Source organism: Heterodontus francisci, chromosome 5 (genome assembly GCF_036365525.1).
Source record: "Heterodontus francisci isolate sHetFra1 chromosome 5, sHetFra1.hap1, whole genome shotgun sequence".
Taxonomy (NCBI): domain Eukaryota; kingdom Metazoa; phylum Chordata; class Chondrichthyes; order Heterodontiformes; family Heterodontidae; genus Heterodontus; species Heterodontus francisci.
Genome location: NC_090375.1, coordinates 165,478,219 through 165,499,733, shown reverse-complemented (window position 1 = coordinate 165,499,733; position 21,515 = coordinate 165,478,219). Strand labels below are relative to the sequence as shown.

Below are 21,515 nucleotides of genomic sequence, written 5' to 3'. Positions count from 1 at the left end.
TCATAGTGACATCACTGGCTCACTGTGCAGACTCAGGTTTGTCCTGGACTCTCAGCTCAGGTAAGTTTTTTAATTTCAATACTTACCAGCGGAGCACTGACCGTGTGTGTCTGGCCCATCCCGAACCCGGCCCGACCCAATCCGAGCTTGAAAGTCGGACCTGGAAGAGGGACCCGACCTGACCCGAGCCCGACACATGTTGTTGGGTCCCTTTGGGCTTGGGTCGGGTAGCAGGCCTTTAGGCTGAATAGCCTCCTTCTGTGCTGTTACCATTCTATGATTCTTCCAGAAGCAATTTGATAAAGTCCTCATGAAGGACTGTTAGCTGAAATTGAAACTCATGGAATTGAAGGCAAATTATTGACCTGGTTAGAAAATTGGCTGTATGGCAGGAGACAGAAAGTAGTGTCATGCTCATGAGAAGTGCAGTGATGAAAATACAGAAACAAATTAAAAAGTTATAAAAAAATTAGAACAATTTTAAAAGACCAGTATATTTGCTGTCAACAAAATGGAGGATTAATTACATGACCCATACCACCTTCTGCACTAACATCCATGTCTACTAAAACTAAAGCCAGTTAACCCCATCTACATGGAACCAAGACACCTTATCACACATGAATGTGAGCTATACACAAAATGAGCTAAAACAAAGGCATCACTCTTTGTCTCCAGCTACCCTTCACAATAGATTGTGAACAGCCCTCATATTATCAAAAAGGGGCCATCAAAAGCTATTGTATAGCCCATCAGGAACTGAAACCTAAGGTCATATGGGAAAAGCTAACACTTATGAGTTCTCCTTTAAAGGTAATCACTTTGAAGAACAGAGGAGTCTTTCCAGTTCAGAATATCAATTCATCAACTGCAGTCTGGTCTCTCTCCAACTATGTCATCAACATTGAAAGCCATCTTTAATTCCAGCACAAGGCTGAGCGAGAGAGAGAGGGACCAGTTCCAGCTAACCTTTGAACTCTGCTGAGACAAGTTGGCTTAGAAAGCCAACTGCACCAGAGAAAAGAGAGTGCCTTTGAAACAACTCCTCCACCTTTTTTTATACATTCATGGGATGTGGGTGTCACTGGCTATGCCAGCATTTATTGCCCATCCCTAATTGCCCTTGAGAAGGTGATGGTGAGCTGCCTTCTTGAACTGCTGCAGTCAATTTGGGGTAGGTGTACCCACAGTGCTGTTAGGAAGGGAGTTCCTGGATTTTGACCTAGCGTCAGTGAAGGAACGGCGATATAGTTCCAAGTCAGGATGGTGTGTGGCTTGGATGGGAACTTGCAAGTGGTGGTGTTCCCATGTATTTGCTGCCCTTGTCCTTCTAGCTGGTAGAGGTCGCGGGTTTGGAAGGTGCTTTCTAAGGAGCCTTGGTGCATTGCTACAGTGCATCTTGTAGATAGTACACACTGCTGCCACTGTGTGTCGGTGGTGGAGGGAGTGAATGTTTGTAGATGGTGTGCCAATCAAGCGGGCTGCTTTGTCCTGGATGGTGTCGAGCTTGTGTTGTTGGAGCTGCACCCATCCAGGCAAGTGGCAGGTAACATTTGCGCCACACAAGTGCCAGGCAATGACCATCTCCAACAAGATAGAATCTAACCATCTCTCCTTGACAATCAACGGCATTACCATTGCTGAATCCCCCACTATCAACATCCGGGGGGCTTACCATTGACCAGAAACTGAACTGGAGTAGCCATATAAATACCGTGGCTACAAGAGCAGGTCAGAGGCTAGGAATCCTGAGGCGAGTAACTCACCTCCTGACTTGTGCCTTGTAGATGGTGGATAGGCTTTGGGGAGTCAGGAGGTGAGTTACTGCTTCAGTATCTGGGGAGTCATGTATGGTGCTGAACATTGTGCAATCATCAGCGAACATCCCCACTTCTGACCTTATGATTGAATGAAGGTCATTGATGAAGCAGCTGAAGATGGTCGGGCCTAGGACAGTACCTTGAGGAACTCCTGCAGTGATGTCCTGGAGCTCAGATGATTGACCTCCAACAACCACAACCATCTTCCTTTGCGCTAGGTATGACTCCAGCCAGCGGAGGGTTTTTCCCTGATTCCCATTGGCCTCAGTTTTGCTAGGGCTCCTTGATGCCATATTCAGTCAAATGCTGCCTTGATGTCAAGGGCAGTCATTCTCACCTCACCTCTTGAGTTCAGCTCTTTTTATTTATTTATTTAGATATATAGCACTGAAAAGGCCCTTCAGCAGCTCTTTTTATTTATTTATTTAGATATATAGCACTGAAAAGGCCCTTCAGCAGCTCTTTTTATTTATTTATTTAGATATATAGCACTGAAACAGGCCCTTCAGCCCACCGAGTCTGTGCCGACCAACAACCATCCATTTATACTAACCCTACAGTAATCCCATATTCCCTACCACCTACCTACACTAGGAGCAATTTACAAGAGCCAATTTACCTATCACCTGCAAGTCTTTGGCTGTGGGAGGAAACCGGAGCACCCGGCGAAAACCCATGCAGTCACAGGGAGAACTTCCAAACTCCGCACAGGCAGTACCCAGAATGGAACCCAGGTCCCTGGAGCTGTGAGGCTGCGGTGCTAACCACTGCGCCACTGTGCCGCCCTTTTGTCCATGTTTGAACCAGGGCTGTAATGAGGTCAGGAGCTGAGTTGCCCTGGCGGAACCCAAACTGAGCGTCACTGAACAGGTTATTGCTAAGCAAGTGCCGCTTGATGGCACTGTTGATGACACCTTCCATCACTTTACTGATGATTGAGAGTAAGCTGATGGGGCGGTAATTGGCCGGGTTGGACTTGTCCTGCTTTTTGTGTACAGGACATACCTGGGCAATTTTCCACATTGCAGGGTAGATGCCAGTGTTGTAGCTGTACTGGAACAGCTTGGCTAGGGGCGCGGCAAGTTCTGGAGAACAGGTCTTCAGTACTATTGCCGGAATATTGTCAGGGCCCATAGCTTTTGCAGTATCTAGTGCCTTCAGTCGTTTCTTGATATCACGCGGAGTGAATCGAATTGGTTGAAGTCTGGCATCTGTGATGCTGGGGACTTCAGGAGGAGGCCGAGAAAATTGAACTTAGAATATCAGCACCGTCTTCAAACTGAAGTGAACTGCCAGAAATTTTCAGCAACCCAGCAAAGAGATTGGGAAACACTTCTTCATGCAAAGGGTGTTAGAAGTTTGGAACTCTCTTCTCAGTTGTAGAACTGAGATTGATATATTTTTGTTGGCCAAAGGTATTAAGCGAAGGTGAGTATATGGAGTTTGGTCACAGATTAACCATGATCCCATGAATGGCAGAACGGCTTTGAGTGGTTAAATGGTCAAGGTCTGTTCCTATGTTCCTAATCCCACTTCCCTCTTTAAAAAAAAATCTGACCCACCTACAAGGAAGTTTTAGCCCTGGGAGAAAATATTTGCCTCTAGGTAAGTGATGGAGAGCTCAATACTCCTCTCCAGAGAGAATTTGTGAGCTTTCCCTTCCCCCAAGAGGTAATGGAGGTTAAATAACCCCTAGAAACAGTTCTGGGAATCGCAATATGCAATGAACCATCACCTATCCATTGTGTTTCAGGCACCATGTTAAATTTTGTGTTTTCTGCTGTTTTATGTACACCCATGCTATTCATCGGTTCCATGCAACAGATGGGGGGGTGGGGGGGTGGGTGGTGGCGTTCAATATCGTGAGTGGCTAGTGCTACTCCCTCTTCATGGGTAAATACATTATAGCTGCAAGAAGTCATGGGATTCTTTTGAATCTATGCTGTGATACTTTAAGAAAAAGCTGAACATGCACCAAGGTTTTTTGATATTGCACAAGCGGTCTTGGTGCAATATGTGGAGAGAAGGAGAGATATCCTGTATCCACTGGGGTGGGGGGGGGTGGCGGGGGGTGCAGGATGCCCTGGAGACATATGCTTAGGAGGCAGTGGGAAGAAGTAGCGGTGAAGGTCAATGCCACTGTGTAGCTTCAAGGATGTGGATGCAGTACAGGAAGAAATTTAATGATGTGACACGAATCGTCCGGGTGAATGCTAACAACTGCACCACTGGTCTCATCCATTGCTTAATTCATTACATCTCCATCACCTACCTACCAACAATCTCTATCAATCGGTACTCAACCTTTCAATTCATATGCTTTGCTTCACCCTCATGCACTTTAAAAAAAATATTCATTTATGGGATGTGGGCATCACTGGAACGGCCAGCATTTATTGCCCATTCCTAATTACCCTTGAGCAGGTGGTAGTGAGCCACCTTTTTGAACCACTGAGGTTCATAGGGTGAAGATACTCCCACAATGCTGTTAAATATGGTGTTTCAGGTTTTTGAGCTTGTGACAATGAAGTAACAGCAATATATTTCTGAGCCAGAATGGTATATGACTTGGAGGGGAGCTTCAGAGATGGTGACTGAGATTGATAGATGTTTGGGCACTGAGGGAATCCAAGGATTATGGGGATCAGGTGGGAAAGTGGAGTTGATGAAGATCAACCATGGTCTTACTGAACTGTGGAGCAGGCTATAGGGACAGTATAGCCTAATCCTGCTACTATTTCTGATGTGCTTATGTTCTCTTGCTGGACATGGTTATTGCCTGGGGCTGGTGTGATGGAAATGTTACTTGCCATTTATCAGCCCATGTCTGGATATTGCCCATGTCCTGCTGCATGTCAGCATGGACTGCTTCAGTATTGTTGCAAGCCTCATACCCACACTTCACAGCTTGCATTTTTGGCAGCTATTCAACCAAGTCAGCCACTTTGCCCAAACATATTGCAGGGCACTCACTGACACACTTCCTTCTTTCTTGTTGATGAAGGTGGTGCATAACAAGAGGCAGCAAGAAAGAACTGGGGGAGAACATGCACACCTGCATGTTTTAACCTCCATGGAGAAGACAGTGCTGGCCATCCTAGGAAAGGACATTGCGAAGACTGTGGCCACTACTTCACTTGATGGAATGATGATGGGGGTCTCCACATCCCCAATCCTCCTTCTCTGTTCCCACCTCTCCCTCATCCTACAATCCCTTTTCACAAGGTGCAGGTGGTGTAAGCATGTGCTTCTTACATTCTATTCTTCCCTCACCATAACCCAACCCATTGCGCCTTTCGTTTCAGATACCTAACAACTGGAACCTTCCCAGTCAGAGGAGGAAGAGGGAGAAGAAAAGGAAAATGAAGAGACACTGTTAATTGATCTTAAGTTAGCACCAACTACCTGTGCATATTTTAGAGGCTAGGATAGAGGAGGGATCTGCACATTGTGGGACACGGGCACAAGTGTGCAAGAATCATGGCAGGGGGAAAAGATTGTGCAGGTGCCAGCTTGCCAGAGGGTAAGGTCACACTCTAGTTCTGCTGCAGAGGAGTCAGAAGAGAACTTCAATGGGCTAGACTACTGAAGGAGGCTGATGTGTGTACACGACCAAATGCTCAGTGCACTGGAAAGCCTGCCAAAAAGCCAGCACACAATGTCAAGGTGCATGGAGGAATCCAGTTCCAATTTGGCACAGGGCTTTGCACAGAACTTGGAACCCATCCTCTCCAACATGGAATGGGTAGTCACCTCCAACAGCACACCTGTGGAATATACCATGATGCAGCAGCTGATGACTGATATCACAGCTTGCACTATAGCACAAACACCTTCTATGAAAAGTCTACAGCAGATCAGCAGGATTACAGAGGTGCAGGCCAGGGAAATTAGCAGTGGCTCCATGGAACAAGAACCTGCTGTCCTTTCTCACGATGATAGTGTTCCTGCTCTAACCCCTACCACTCTGCCAGTGCCCTTGATATTGCCTGTCAGCCAGCCAGCCAAACTAGTGCAGCCCAGGCTGAGATGGTGCAGTATGAACCCGGACCATCTAGGCCTGGAGTTCAAGATCATCCTGCAAAGCCATCTCCTCAATTGAAGTTCAGCAGCCTTCCAGCACCCATGCTACAGCCACTGAAGAAACACCTCGCAGGTGCATTATGATAAGAAAGGCACACGGAAACAAGGAACTAAGGGAGTGCACAAGTGTGATTAGATTTTGTATGCATTCTTCATGAGTGAATTGACAAAATTATATTTGTGCATTTTCTGGAGATTTTTATTTTTGTGTTGTTGGAAAGAGGACGATATGAATTTGAGTTATAGAAGAATGTTAAGGAGTGCAGGACTGTTAGTGAATCTGTTACTGGTATCACTCATTAATAATATGATCACGTAGAGCCTGGGCAGAAAGAAGCCATCTGCTTTGTAGTCTTCCTGCTCTTCCTGTTCCTTACTTCCTGTTACACTTTCTCGCCCTCCTTGTAAAGGCCGGCTACCCAACCGTACCCGACGGGACCCGACAACGTGTCGGGTTCAGGTTGGATTGGGTTGCACTTCTGGGCCCAGTATTCAGGCCCGGGTCGGGCACGCTCGATCACAGGTAAGTGGCTCCAATGTTAATTTAATTGTTGGAATAGAAAGGTGGTTTTGTTAAGAGTTATTTTAAGCTTGTGCAGATCAGCAACAAAGTGAAAAATGCAAGGTAAGTTAACTGATGGTCTGGTCGGGTCGGGCGCGGGAAAAAAATGGAAGGACTCGGGCCGGGTCGGGCTCGGGTCAGATGTGGTTCTGTCAGGCTCGGGTCGGGTTTTTTTTTGCAGACCCGAGCAGGCCTTTACCTCCTTGTGCTCTTGCTTTTCAGCTTCCTACCTGATAGGTGGCACCAAGGGCTGTTCCTCCATAATTGTCAGGTTGCACAGCTTGCAACACACTACCGCAAATCTTGATACCTGCTCATCTGAGTACCGCAAGGCTCGTCCAGTGCGGTCCAGGCTGCGGAAGTGTTGCTTGATGATGCCTATAGGGTGCTCCATAATGTTCCTTGTTCCAGCATCGCCCTCATTTCAGACTGCTGTACACATTTTCATGGGTTCCTGAGCGAGTCATGAACCATGAATTTAGATTGGGGGCAGCTGTTTGAGGGTAAATCAACATCTGACATGTGGGAGTCTTTCAAACGTCAGTTGATTAGAATGTTCCTGTGAGGAAGAAGGATAAGTTTGACAAGTTTCGGGAACCTTGGATAACAAGGGATATTGTGAGCCTAGTCAAAAAGAAAAAGGAAGCATTCATAAGGGCTAGAAGGCTGGGAACAGACAAAGTCCTTGAGGAATATAAAGACAGTAGGAAGGAACTTAAGCAAGGAGTCAGGAGGGCTAAAAGGGGTCATGAAAAGTCATTGGCAAACAGGATTAAGGAGAATCCCAAGGCTTTTTATACATATCTCAAGAGCAAGAGGGTAATCAGGGAAAGGGTTGGCCCACTCAAGACAGGGGAGGGAATCTATGTGTGGAGCCAGAGGAAATGGGCGAGGTACTAAATGAGTACTTTGCATCAGTATTCACCAAAGAGAAGGACTTCGTGGATGATGAGTCTAGGGAAGGGAGTGTAGATAGTCTGGGTCATGTCGTTATCAAAAAGGAGGAGCTGTTGGGCATCTTGCAAAGTATTAAGGTAGATAAGTCCCCAGGGCCTGATGGGATCTACCCCAAAATACTGAGAGAGGCAAGGGAAGAAATTGCTGGGGCCTTGACAGAAATCTTTGTATCCTATCCTTTGACAAGGTCCCTCATGGCAGACTGGTACAAAAGGTGAAGTCACACGGGATCAGCGGTGAGCTGGCAAGATGGATACAGAACTGGCTCTGTCATAGAAGACAGAGGGTAGCAGTGGAAGGGTGCTTTTCTGAATGGAGGGATGTAACTAGTGGTGTTCCGCAGGGATCAGTGCTGGGACCTTTGCTGTTTGTAGTATATAGAAATGATTTGCAGGAAAATGTAGCTGGTCTGATTAGTAAGTTTGCGGACGACACAAAGGTTGGTGGAGCTGCGGATAGTGATGAGGATTGTCAGATGATACAGCAGGATATAGATCAGTTGGAGACTTGGGTGGAGAAATGGCAGATGGAGTTTAATCCGGACAAATGTGAGGTAATGCATATTGGAAGATCTAATGCAGGTGGGAAGTATACAGTAAATGGCAGAACCCTTAGGTTGTGACAGGCAGAGAGACCTGGGCGTACAGGTGCACAGGTCACTGAAAGTGGCAACGCAGGTGGATAAGGTAGTCAAGATGGCATACGGCATGCTTGCCTTCATTGGTCGGAGTATAGAGTATAAAAATTGGCAAGTCATGCTGCAGCTGTACAGAACTTTAGTTAGGCCACACTTAGAATATTGCGTGCAATTCTGGTCGCCACACTACCAGAAGGACGTGGAGGCTTTGGAGAGGGCACAGAAGAGGTTTACCAGGATGTTGCCTGGTCTGGAGGGCATTAGCTATGAGGAGAGGCTGGATAAACTCAGATTGTTTTCACTGGAACGACGGAGGTGGAGGGGTGACATGATAGAGGTTTACAGAGTTATGAGCGGCATGGACAGAGTGGATAGTCAGAAGCTTTTTCCCAGGGTGGAAGAGTCAGTTACTAGGGGACATAGGTTTAAGGTGAGTGGGGCAAAGTTTAGAGGGGATGTGCGAGGCAAGTTCATTACACAGAGGGTGGTGAGTGCCTGGAACATGCTGCCGGGGGAGGTGGTGGAAGCTGGTACGATAGCGACATTTAAGAGGCATCTTGACAAATACATGAATAGGATGGGAATAGAGGGATACGGTCCCCGGAAGTGCAGAAGGTTTTAGTTTAGGCAGGCATCAAGATCGGCGCAGGCTTGGAGGGCCAAATGGCCTGTTCCTGTGCTGTACTGTTCTTTGTTCTTTGTTTTCATTGGCTACAGGTGAGGTCCCAGAGGACTGGAGAATAACCAATGTTATTCCATTGTTTAAGAAGGGTAGCAAGGATAATCCAGGAAATTATAGGCCGGTGAGCCTTATGTCAGTGGTAGGGAAATTATGAGAGAGGATTCTTCGGGACAGGATTTAATCTCATTTGGAAACAGATGAACTTATTAGCGAGAGGCAACATGGTTTTGTGAAGGGGAGGTCGTGTCTCACTAACTTGATTGAGTTTTTTGAGGAAGTGACGAAGATGATTGATGAAGGAAGGGCAGTGGATGTTGTCTATATGGACTTCAGTAAAGCCTTTGACAAGGTCCCTCATGGCAGACTGGTACAAAAGGTGAAGTCATATGGGATCAGAGGTGAGCTGGCAAGATGGATACAGAACTGGCTCAGTCATAGAAGACAGAGGGTAGTGGTGGAAGGGTGCTTTTCTGAATGGAGGGCTGTGACTGGTGATGTTCCGCAGGGATCAGTGCTGGGACCTTTGCTGTTTGTAGTATATATAAATGATTTGCAGGAAAATGTAGCTGGTCTGATTAGTAAGTTTGTGGACGACACAAAGGTTGGTGGAGATGCGGATGGTGATGAGGATTGTCAGAGGATACAGCAGGATGTAGATCGGTTAGAGACTTGGGTGGAGAAATGGCAGATGGAGTTTAATCTGGACAAATGTGAGGTAATGTATTTTGGAAGATCTAATACAAGTGGGAAGTATACAGTAAATGGCAGAACCCTTAGGAGTATTGACAGGCAGAGAGATCTGGGCGTACAGGTCCACAGGTCACTGAAAGTGGCAACGCAGGTGGATAAGGTAGTCAAGAAGGCATACGGTATGCCTGCCTTCGTCAGTCGGGGCATAGAGTATAAAAATTGGCAAGTCATGCTGCAGCTGTACAGAACCTTAGTTAGGCCACACTTAGAATATTGCGTGCAATTCTGGTCGCCACACTACCAGAAGGACGTGGAGGTTTTGGAGAGGGTACAGAAGAGGTTTACCAGGATGTTGCCTGGTCTGGAGGGCATTAGCTATGAAGAGAGGTTGGATAAACTCAGATTGTTTATACTGGAACGACGGAGGTGGAGTGGCGATATGATAGAGGTTTACAAAGTTATGAGTGGCATGGACAGAGTGGATAGTCAGAAGCTTTTTCCCAGGGTGGAAGAGTCAGTTACTAGGGTACTTAGGTTTAAGGTGCGAGGAGCAAAGGTTAGAGGGGATGTGCGAAGCAAGTTCTTTACACAGAGGGTGGTGAGTGCCTGGAACTTGCTGCCGGGGGAGGTGGTGGAAGCTGGTACGATAGCGACGTTTAAGAGGCATCTTGACAAATACATGAATAGGATGGGAATAGAGGGATACGGTCCCCGGAAGTGCAGAAGGTTTTAGTTTAGGCAGGCATCAAGATCGGCGCAGGCTTGGAGGGCTGAATGGCCTGTTCCTGTGCTGTACTATTCTTTGTTCTTTGTTAATGTCATGCATTATAACCCTTGTCACCCAGTAGCCAACCTTTAACCTGCCATGGTGGTTGAAATCCAGATGGAACATAGGACTGCCACAGAATGAAAGAATCATGACTGCTGCCAGGATAATAGGGATATGCGCTGCCTATGGTCACGCACCAGCTGCTTCACATTGAAGCAGTGGAATCCCTTCCATTTCAGGAAAATGCAGAGTTCATATGAGGTGCACGCAAGGCAGTGTGCATGCAGTCAATGGCACCCTGTACCATGGGGAAACCTGTACTCCATACAAAACCGCATGCTCTCTCCCCCTGCTTGTCTCTGGCAACAAAAACAAGAAATGCCGGATTCACTCAGCAGGTCTGGCAGCATCTGTGGAAAGAGAAGCAGAGTTAACGTTTCGGGTCAGTGACCCTTCTTCGGAACTGACAAATATTAGAAAAGTCACAGATTATAAACAAGTGAGGTGGGGGTTGGGCAAGAGATAACAAAGGAGAAGGTGCAGATTGGACCAGGCCACATAGCTGACCAAAAGGTCACGGAGCAAAGGCAAACAATATGTTAGATGTGGCTGTGAAAACGAGTTTTGGTAGATACCTTATCAAACACCAGGAGGGAAATAGAAAGCAATGAAGGTGAACAAGGTAAAAGAGACAAACGAAAATCCCGTCGGAGAGAAGAGCAGAACTTCTTCAAGGTAGGCATTCCTGGAAGAGAAGTGGCAGTGAATTAAACACTAAAATAAAAGCAAAATACTGCGGATGCTGGAAATCTGAAACAAAAACAAGAAATGCCGGATTCACTCAGCAGGTCTGGCAGCATCTGTGGAAAGAGAAGCAGAGTTAACGTTTCGGGTCAGTGACCCTTCTTCGGAACTGACAAATATTAGAAAAGTCACAGATTATAAACAAGTGAGGTGGGGGTTGGGCAAGAGTTAACAAAGGAGAAGGTGCAGATTGGACCAGGCCACATAGCTGACCAAAAGGTCACGGAGCAAAGGCAAACAATATGTTAGATGTGGCTGTGAAAACGAGTTTTGGTAGATACCTCTGGCAAGTTGGAATGAGATGAATAGGTGTCTTTTTTTTCTTTCATGGGATCTGGGCATCGCTGGCAAGGCCAGCATTTGATGCCCATCCTAAATTGCCCTTGAGAAGGTTGTAGTGAGCACCTGCTTGAACTGCTGCAGTCCATCTGGTACAGATGCTCCAGCAGTATTGTTAGGAAGGGAGTCCAGGATTTTGATCCAGTGACCGTGAAGGAACAGCAAAATATTTCCAAGTCAGGATGATATGTGGCTTAGAGGGGAATTTGCAGGTTGTGGTCTTCTCTTTGTATAGAGAGCCTCACTGACCTCCCTTATACAGCAGTGTACTGCAAACTATGAAATGTTGCTTAAATCTCCAGCAGTAGCCTGAAAGGAGCCAGGTGCATAAAAATTAAGAGCCGTAGTCACAACTATCTTTGCGCTGTTTTGGGGCTGCAGCTGTTGACAGATTGCAGTGTAATCTCTTATGTGAACCGAAGACGCCTCATGCACTGGACATCACTGAAGTTGACGTCAGAAAATTGCTTCCTGAAGACCTCATGGAGATGTAGCCTCCTGCTGAATGCTCTTCCCCCCTCCTCCTATTTCTGTTCTAGCAGCTTGTCCTGCTCTACATGGTCCCCTTCATTATCTCACTCATGTTCAGTTCCCAGAGGAAGCCCTACGAGGAAACCCATGTCTGGAAGCAACCTTTTTTAGCACAATATTCAATATGACAAAAAAAGTACTTGAGCACCAGCCAAATCACTCCCTGTAGAGTTGTTAAACTTTAGCCAAGTATAAAAAACTCCAAAAAGACGTAAAATTGCACCAGCAGCCAGAAGAAATAATCCACCAAATAACCAGCAGGTACTTCATAATCCTTTAAATAGTGCTGCTGAGGCACATTCATTTTAATGTTTATATTTTGTGGTCTCTCAATCACAGGAGAAAGGATCAGATTCAAATCCAAAGAAACCAAAGGCCAAGCCTGTTATCCAGGATGTTGATGTGGCAAAGCATGCAAAAAATAATCAGGTATGTGAAAAATGTTTCCTAACTTAAAATTTACTCTCAAACTTTAATCAAATGTGAAAGCATTTTATTTACAGATATTCACAAGCACTGCAATAATTAGCCAACACTCAATTTTCTAATCACAGTTGGCATCTATTGCATTTAAGCTACCATTGAGAGCCAGGTCCACCAAAAAAAGTTCAAGCTCACCCTAGTGGTGTCATGGTAACTTCATGAGCCAACATGTTAAGTTATCCTCTGAAGACTGCCTGCAATATCATATTTAGAGCAGTAAGCATCATTTCACTGAGCATTATTGCCTTGTCTTGATGGACAAGGATTGGAACTTTACGCACCCCCCCCCCCCCCCCCGGGAGAGGGCTGGGGGGTTGCATAAAATCGTGCAGGAGATGGGAGTGCTGTGCCCATCGCCTACCCGCCCCCCCCCATTGCTATTTTACCAGCGGCGGGACAGGTGGCAAATGGCCCATCCGCCCCAGGCCAATTGATGCCCTTAAGTGGCCAACTAATTGCCACTTCAGGGCCTCCTCCTGAGGTCGCTGGTATTTTACCAGTGGCGGACTGGCACTTCAGCACCTGAACAGGCCACCCAGTAATACCTGGCAACCTCCTTGCGGGCTGCAGGGCCTCCTGATTGGGCACCCTGTGCTTCATGGAGGCCCCCCCTAAAGCAGCATGGGCCGCCCCCGCTAAAACTAACCCACTGCCCTGCTCTCCAACCTACCCCCCCCCCTCGGCAGGGCCTAGCGATTGTCCTCGTGAGACCTTACTCCCTCTTACCTGTTCCGAGGCAGGCGCCATTGTGGCTTCTCTCACAGGGGGACACCCCTCAGTGGGCACCACACCCGATGGCGCTGCTGGGACTGAAGAGCCCTCCGATTGGCCCACAGCTCTTGGAGGCAGAACTTCCTGCCACAGAGGGGCAGAAGTCCTGACCGAGGCCAATTAAAGGCCTGAGCAGAGGTGGGTTCCCCCCCCCCCCACCTCCACCCCCCGCTTTTCAGCCAGTGGGCAGGGCCACTGCCTCAATGTTAAATTTCAGCCAAGGTTTTGGGGAGTGGGAGATGCAGCAGGGAGCAATTCTGCCAGCTCCCCAACCTCCAGCACCATCACCTTTGGCATGTTCTGACAAAAGTGATGGCAGATGTCGAATATGTCTGCCCATAGTTAGATAGGCACCTATTCTCCTCCCCTGCACCTGAAAAATCGAGCTTGATAACTGCAAATAGCATACTTAAGTATTGCTGTCCTTAGATTTCCATCTGAAAATGTAGACTCTTGGGCCTCCATCACAGTCTTTTTATTATTTTTATACATTAACATATTGAAAATAACCTGCAATGAATTGTCCTTACATTCCTCAGCACAGTCAGATATTCCCCAAGGTTTCTTTTTTGGCAGTCATCTTTTCCGAATTGGCATGTTGCCTCTCAGGAGCATCAGGCATAGATATAGGATCAGCTTTCACAAACATGCCGATATCTATCACCTTTGACTCCATGAGCACCACTATGCTGTCACCAAATCATGAATAAACTAAAAGTTTGTTCAGTTCAGCATCTGGAAGGCCGAAGACATCAACCTCAATATTAACCTCCCGACAGTCGGAGGGGGTGTGGAGGGGTAGTTAAATAGAAGGATGTATCCCCAACGTGGCATGCACACAGCCACTGCCTTTTCTATGGCAGCAGATGTTGGGGCTTGTTGGACACTTAATTATCATATTCAAATTGGACTTCCACAATGCAGATTGGGAGGCTGTTTTAAAATATACCGCTGCTGCAAGGATATCCCAGGGTTCAAGAAGTCTAGCAATGAAAGGGAGGAGGGATCTGCCGGCTCAAAAAGATCATTGCCATTGTCAGCACGGTTTATGAGCCGGGGCTGGAAAGTACTCCCCCCATGCCTAACAATCACAGACCTCTCTGCCCCACTCCACATTGAGGCCTCTCTTCCTCCCTCTACATCAAGGCCTCTCTCTACCTCCTCCACATTGAGGAATCTTTTCCCCCTCCACATTGCGGCCTCTCTTCGCCGACCACCCCCCCCCCCCACGCCCCCACATCACAGCCTCTCTCCCTCCTGCCACATTGTGGCCTCCCTCCCTCCCTCCCGCCACATATCGCAGCTTCTGACGAAACTCTACACTTTAGGCACTGATCCTATGGCTACTCACTCTGAACTTGAAAGTGTGCAACCTCTGACTTGTATGACACTCTCAAACTTCAGAACCGAGACACTACCAAGAACTCTTATGTCCACTTTTACAATATTGCATAATTCACCTTTAATTCACTTACACCACCATTGAAACCTTGCCTTCATCACCTCAATTTTATTACTCAGGCTTTCCTTGCCATCCTTCTAAGTCCACCATTCATAAAATGCAATCCTTAGTTTAGTTTAGAGATACGGCACTGAAACAGGCCCTTTGGCCCACCGAGTCTGTGCCGACCATCAACCACCCATTGATACTAATCCTACACTAATTCCATATTCCTACCGCATCCCCACCTGTCCCTATATTTCCCTACCACCTACCTATACTTGGGGCAATTTATAATGACCAATTAACCTATCAACCAGCAAGTCTTTTGGCTGTGGGAGGAAACCGGAGTACCCGGAGGAAACCCACGCAGACACAGGGAGAACTTGCAAACTCCACACAGGCAGTACCCAGAATTGAACCCGGGTCACCAGAGCTGTGAGGCTGCGGTGCTAACCACTGCGCCACTGTGCCGCCCATCCTATTCTGCATTGCGGCCTGCTCCTTAATTAGCTCTGTCCTTGTCAATCTCTCTTAATGCATCAAATTCAGGATCCTTGTCCTGATCTACATGCCATTCTATGGCTTTGCTTCTCCTCACCCCTACAACTTTCTTGAGTCCTAGTGCCAGAGCATATCCTCTACTCTTCCAACTTCGTCATCCTTTGCATGCAGCCTCTCATTTGATCACAGACCCTTGCACTCTATCATGCTCTTCATGTAACATTTTTCCTCTGAGCCAGAAGTTGTGGATTCAACCCCAGTTAAGCACATGATCTCAGCTGACAGTTCAGTGTGGTATTGAGGGAGCACTGCACTGTCAGAGATTCCATCTTGTAGATGATACATTAAGCCGAGACCCCGTGTGCCTTCTCAGGTGGATGAAATAGATCCCTTGGCATTTTCAGAAAAGAGCAGGGGGCTTCTTCCAACGTCTTGGTGAACATTTATCCCTCAATCAACAATGCTAAACTAAATTATCAGTTCATTTTTGTCAGTGCTGTTTGTGGGATCCTTCTGTGCATAAATTGGCTGCCAACTTCCCCTACTTTATAGCAGTGACTACTCTTCAAAAGAACTTCATTGACTGTGAAGCACCTTGAAATGTCCTGAGCTAGATAAATGGAAGTTTTTTGTTTTGTCTTTCTATTTTTCTTCAAATGAAGCCCACTTCTTCAGTCATCTTCCCTAGTTCTTTTCTCATCACTGCTTTGTGTCAGACTGTCTCTGCTATGAAGGACTTTGGAACATTTTATTGATTAGAAGTGCTATGAAAATGCAAGCTGTCATTTTTGTTGTTGACTGCATGAGTGGCCTTTCACAGAGCACGCAGGAACGTTGGAACAGGAGGAGGTATTACAACCCATCAAGCCTGTTCCACCATTCAGTTGAATCATGGCTGATGTGTACCTCAACTCCATTAACCCACCCTTGCTCCATATCCCTGAATACCTTTAATAAAAATCTGTTGATCTCGGTCTTAAAAATTTAAATTGGCCAAGCATCCACAGATTTTTGTGGGACAGAATTATAGATTTCCACTATCCATTGTGTGAAAAAGTGCTTCCTGATTTCACTCCTTAATGACCTACTCTAATTTTAAGATTTTGCCATCTTGTTCTGGATTTCCCCACTAGAGGAAATGGCATTTCTGTATCTACCCTAATGAATATGAATTTGATTACTCCTCAACCTTCTAACTCAAGGGAATGCAAGCCAAGTTCATGCAACCTCCCCTCATGCTTTAACCTTTAAGTCCTGGTATCCAGCCAATGACTTGCTATTTGCATGTCTTTGTTTCCCTATCTCAGTCCAACAGTGAAAAGGCCTATGCAATGACCGTATTAAAAGCAAGGAAACAGATTTTATAGGACTGTGAAGCTAACTGATTTTCTTTTTGTTTGCATGAAAACATTAAAGGAAAGCATGAATTTGTGTACTTTATCTGAAGTAACTGATAGGAAAAGCTGACTAATTATAAGCAGGAAGTTCTTTATTTACACAGAGATTTATTTTTGCAGCTGCGTAATGTAGGACAACAAGATTGAGGGGAAATATGATTTAGTTTGATGTAAGAACTGAGATGGATAACAACGCCAGGAGCAGGTTATTTATAGTAAGAGCAAAGAACTAGAGAAGTTAGGTATAAAGTGAACAAGCCCTGAGGAAGTCCTAGGCATGAAAAGTATGTTCACATCTGAAGTAGTTGATGTTGGATCAATTAACAACAACAGCTTGCATCTTTATAACATCTGGAATGTAGAGAAACATCCAAGGTACTTCACAGAGGTGTGCAGGTGTCTGGTGAGGATTGGGATTGAGGATTCTAAGAATAAATAGAGATAGATGATTGAATGCAGTTTGGAACATATGTTTCTGAGCCACTGGGTCATTGAAAATCTCATGCTAAGGATGGCAGCTGCTGAAAGATGTGTAGCTAAGGATGTATAGTTAGATAGATAAACTCGATATGCCTAGGAGGAGCAGGAAAGAGACAGGAAGAAATTTTGTAGAACTTTTCCTCAGTTCAGCAGATTGTGAATGACCTATAGATGAATTAGTTTGGTGGGGAAATTCATCTTTATGTTTTCTTTTTCACATTATACTCAAAACTGTAAGAAATTAGTAGGATAAGCTGATGACTGTTTACATAATTACTCGATTAAATATTACTCCAGAAGAGTAATACACCATGGCACTAGTAACTTAATATCTGTGCTCTTTAGATGGACTTATCTGTCCTTCCATTTCAGTACTCTTCTGTATGGGAAGATTTCTATTTGCCACATCTATAGTGAAATTTTATGCTTATCATGATTTTACAATCCAAAGATGTGAAATCTCTGCAGGATAGGGTGGAGGTACAAACTGCAGGTTTATTTATTCGGGATAACTACCCTTTCCCAGCTGTTAAATTGGTTCATTGTATCATGTGAGGAAACCTGATGTTAAATTACTAAAGTATAGGGCGGAATTTCCACTGTAACTTCAACGAAAGATCGGTGGAATCTCTGGAAAATGGCACAAATCGTAGTTTTTTTCTATTTCCTCATGAGTTCTGCCAAGGTTTGATGGTGGATTAGGAGAATCCTTGTGGAAGTTACTGGCACTAATGAATAGATGAGGGTCGGTAGTGATCTATCCAGATATATCAGTAAAGTAAAATTGGTTTTTAAAACAAGCTATCTGAGGGCCTGTCAGTGAAGTATATGAGGAAGGGACGAGCAAGTGAGTTGTTATAGGTTATGTTGGTTAGTAGAATAGGGGGGGAGAAAGATCTTTAGTTACCTTATATTACTGAACAAAAAATACAATTTAGAGCCTCGGTAAATAATTCTAAAAATATATATTTTCTTTCTCTGCAGCTGTCTAAACTGAATAGTGTTACTCTTCAATCTTGGCTGAAATGTCGTGGTATTTCAGTGAAAAAAAGAGATAAGAAGGAGCAGCTAGTTTCCAAAATCATGGAATTCATCAAAGGTCCTACAGAATGAATTTGAAAATATTCATCTAGAAGGATGTCTACATAGAGTAGAATTGTCTCACCTGCAAGCAAAGATATGTTCCAAGTATTTTAATGTAAGTTGTATGTTCTTTGTGCATCTCCTACTCTCTGGAATGTTTAGCACATGCTACCTGTGTCTTGATTGTTATCCTTGATTATTACTTGTTTACTAATGCCATCTAATTTATTCAGAATCAAATATATTGAATAATGCAGAATTGACTCACATTATCCAACAGTAATGATGATAACAATTTCTGTCAAAGAGCTATTCAGTGGCATTATTGTGCTCGCTATTAATTAGCTATAGTAACTATTGTGTAAATCATAAACAATCTTTCTCTAATTAATTTCAGAGTTATTGAATTTTGGTAATGTGGAAGTTGTTAAACCAAAGAAAACGTTGATATGTTATATTTTTCATGAAAGAACACATCTATTTATCATTGTGATAGGTGAAGTGATGTGTATAGTTAACTGTTATAAATGTAGCTTGTTATACTACTCCAATGTAGTTTAAAATTAAATTTTATTTACATACTTGTCCAGTTACTGCCCAGTAGGATTAATGTTTTAGGCAACTGAAAATAAACAAAATGACATGGTTAAAATTACAATTAAAACTCATTTAAAACATGGGGATTGAATTTAACTGTTCCTGTTGGGTGAGAAACAGGCAGCAGCAGGGTGGTTGGTCGTTTTATACTCAGTTTGATTTTCCTTTTCATTGACATCAATGACAGCTGATCTTCTGACACCTGTTTTCCCCCAGTAGGAACAGTTAAAATCAATCAGATAGTTTAAATAGTGTTCTGATGGCTCATTGAAGTCATCTACTGAGTAGCTAAACCCTACAAACATGAAGGTCCAAGGTTCTATACATGATCTGTGCTGAGTTGGCTGACCTCAATTTAGGCAATGGTTGGCCTCAACACCTTTGAGGTACGGAGTGCAAAGTCACCCAAAGTCCCTGCTCCTTATTGCTATCCAGACACTGCTGCAGGATGTGAACACCTTGAATGTTAGGTGTGATGCCCTTTGAGGTCAAAGAATTTACCAGCAGTGAATGTCAAAGTTCCCACAAACACATGAACAATGACACAAGCATGAATAATCAACATTTAAAATCAAGCTTCTCTCTAAGATACCATTGCCCACTCCTTTATGTAGGTGGCTAATAACCATTACTGGCTGATAGTAGGTAGTGGAGCAGAAACTGTTACACTACAAAGCACTGTCTATAGGTAAACAGTTGTGAAATACAATTCAGTCCAAAGTGATGAACTAAATATTTGCTACTATTTTGGATAAAATTAGAGCCCTTTGGGTTATTGATGTTTCATAGTGCCTTCAGCTCCAAGCATACTGGTGGTAATTTCGGCTTTGTGCAATAGTGTAAACTGGGTGATAGCAAATTAGCGGCCCATTTTACAACACTCACAATTTTCACTTCCATTAAAATGATTGGAACCAAAAATCAGGAGAATTGTAAAATGGGCTGCCGATTCAATATCACCCGTTGTACGCTGTCGCACAAGGACAAAATCTGCCCCCTCAGAGTCACTCTGCAATCCTAGTTAATTTTACTGTTCTGTCAATTGCACCTCTGGAAGATTTTGTCTGTGTACTGTGTGTGGTGCCATTAAATGATTTCATAAAGAGTGTAATTCCAATTTTTCTGCATGTTGAACACATAGATGATCTTGTCCCATAGGTATTACATTCAAAAATTGAGCAATCTGATTACTAAATATTTAGTAACAGATCATTGCAGTGAAATTCCATGGGGCTACCACCAATTGCCCTTCATTATTCCAGTGGAAACCAGGGAAATGGTGTAAACAGCTGAAAATGGCAGTTCATCCCATTTCCCTCGCGTTTCCAATAAAGTTACAATAAGAGAGCAATGGTAGCCCCATGGAATTTCAGGGCCAGTATATGTGCTTTTACAGACTACCTTGTTGTATCAATCTGAATTGAACCTAAACAATTCTCACTTTCATGTTCTTGTTATCTTTGGAATCTGTTGAATTTAAGCATATTTTTAAATAGAAGAACTTCAAATAATGCTTTAGTTGGAATTATATTTTGTAGCATACATCTAAATTAGGTGATAAACTGGTTACTAACTAATTGAATATTTATTTAATTACACAGCTATTCAGGCATATTCAATATTAAAATTAGATTTGTTTATTGGATCACAGTTGTTAGCGTGTGCATTTATGACATATATTTTGGCAAGACCTGAACTAACTACTGTTCACTTTCAAGTATAAATCAATTATTACCTGTTTTATCGCATCTTTCTCTAGTTTCTTTCTGATCTCCTATTATGCCCTTTACGAGCTCATCTTGCTCATGAGACCTACCTCCTGTTCCTGCGACCCTATTCCCACCAAACTGCTGATCACCCAACTTCCCCTCCAAGTCCCCATGTTAGTTGATACTGTTAACGGTTCTCCCTCTTTGGGTGCTTTCCCTCTCCTTTAAATCTTCCGTCATCACCCCTCTCCTCAGAAAAACAACCATTGACCCCACTGTCTTTGCAAATTACTGCCCCATCTCCAACCTCCCTTTCCTCTCCAAAGTCCTCGATGGGCTGTCACCTCCTGAATCCATGCCCATCTTTCTGGAACTCCATGTTTGAATCCCTCCAATCAGGTTTCCACCGTGGCACTTAACAAAATCACAAATGACATCCTATGTGACTGTGACAAAGGTAAACTATCCATCCTTGTCCTTCCAGACCTGTCTGCAGCCTTTGAAACGATTGACCACACCACCGTCTTCCAACACCTCTCCACTGTTGTCCAGATGGGTGGAACTGCACTCACCTGTTTCCATTCTTATCTACACACTCATAGACAGCGTATCACTTGCAATGCCCTCTGTTCCTGCCCCCACATCGTTACCTCTGGTGTCTCAGACAATTCAGTCTTCCCGATATTTAATTAGAGGAAATTTCTGCTCATCCATTACTGAATGTCAGATTATCAGTCTGATAACTTAGCAACAGTGGAGGAGTCGAGGGAAGTGGTGATGAAGTAGAGCTGGATGTCCACTGCATATATGTGAAAATTAACGCTGTGATTTCGAATGATGTCGCTGAGCAGCAGTATGTAGATGAGAAATAGGAGGGGGTCAAGGATAGGCCTTTGAGAGACACCAGAGGTAACGATGTGGGGGCAGGAAGAGAGGGCATTGCAAGTGATACGCAGGCTATGAGTGCATAGGTAAGAATGGAAAGCATTGCCTTCAGTCCCTGCTCCAAACTCCGTTCCCTAGCTACTGACTCCATCGCTCCAGCTGGCAACTGCCTGAGATTAAACCAGGATGTTTGCAACCTTGGTATTATATTTGACCCCAAGATGAGCTTCCAGCCACATATTTGTGCCATCACTAAGACTGGCTATTTCCACTTCCATAATATTGCCAGCC

General features: G+C 44.6%; 1 protein-coding gene across 1 annotated transcript in view; it reads left to right on the top strand.

The window, feature by feature from the left end:
- Positions 1 to 19,781, top strand: part of LOC137370293 (uncharacterized protein C18orf63-like) — a 46,021-nt gene extending 26,240 nt beyond the window's left edge. Inside the window, exons 6-7 of the mRNA XM_068032671.1 lie at positions 12,214 to 12,303; positions 17,935 to 19,781. Coding sequence (XP_067888772.1) covers positions 12,214 to 12,303; positions 17,935 to 18,063 — 219 coding nt within the window. The 3' untranslated portion in view covers positions 18,064 to 19,781. The remainder of the gene's footprint in view (positions 1 to 12,213; positions 12,304 to 17,934) is intronic.
- The last annotated feature ends 1,734 nt before the right edge of the window (positions 19,782 to 21,515 follow it).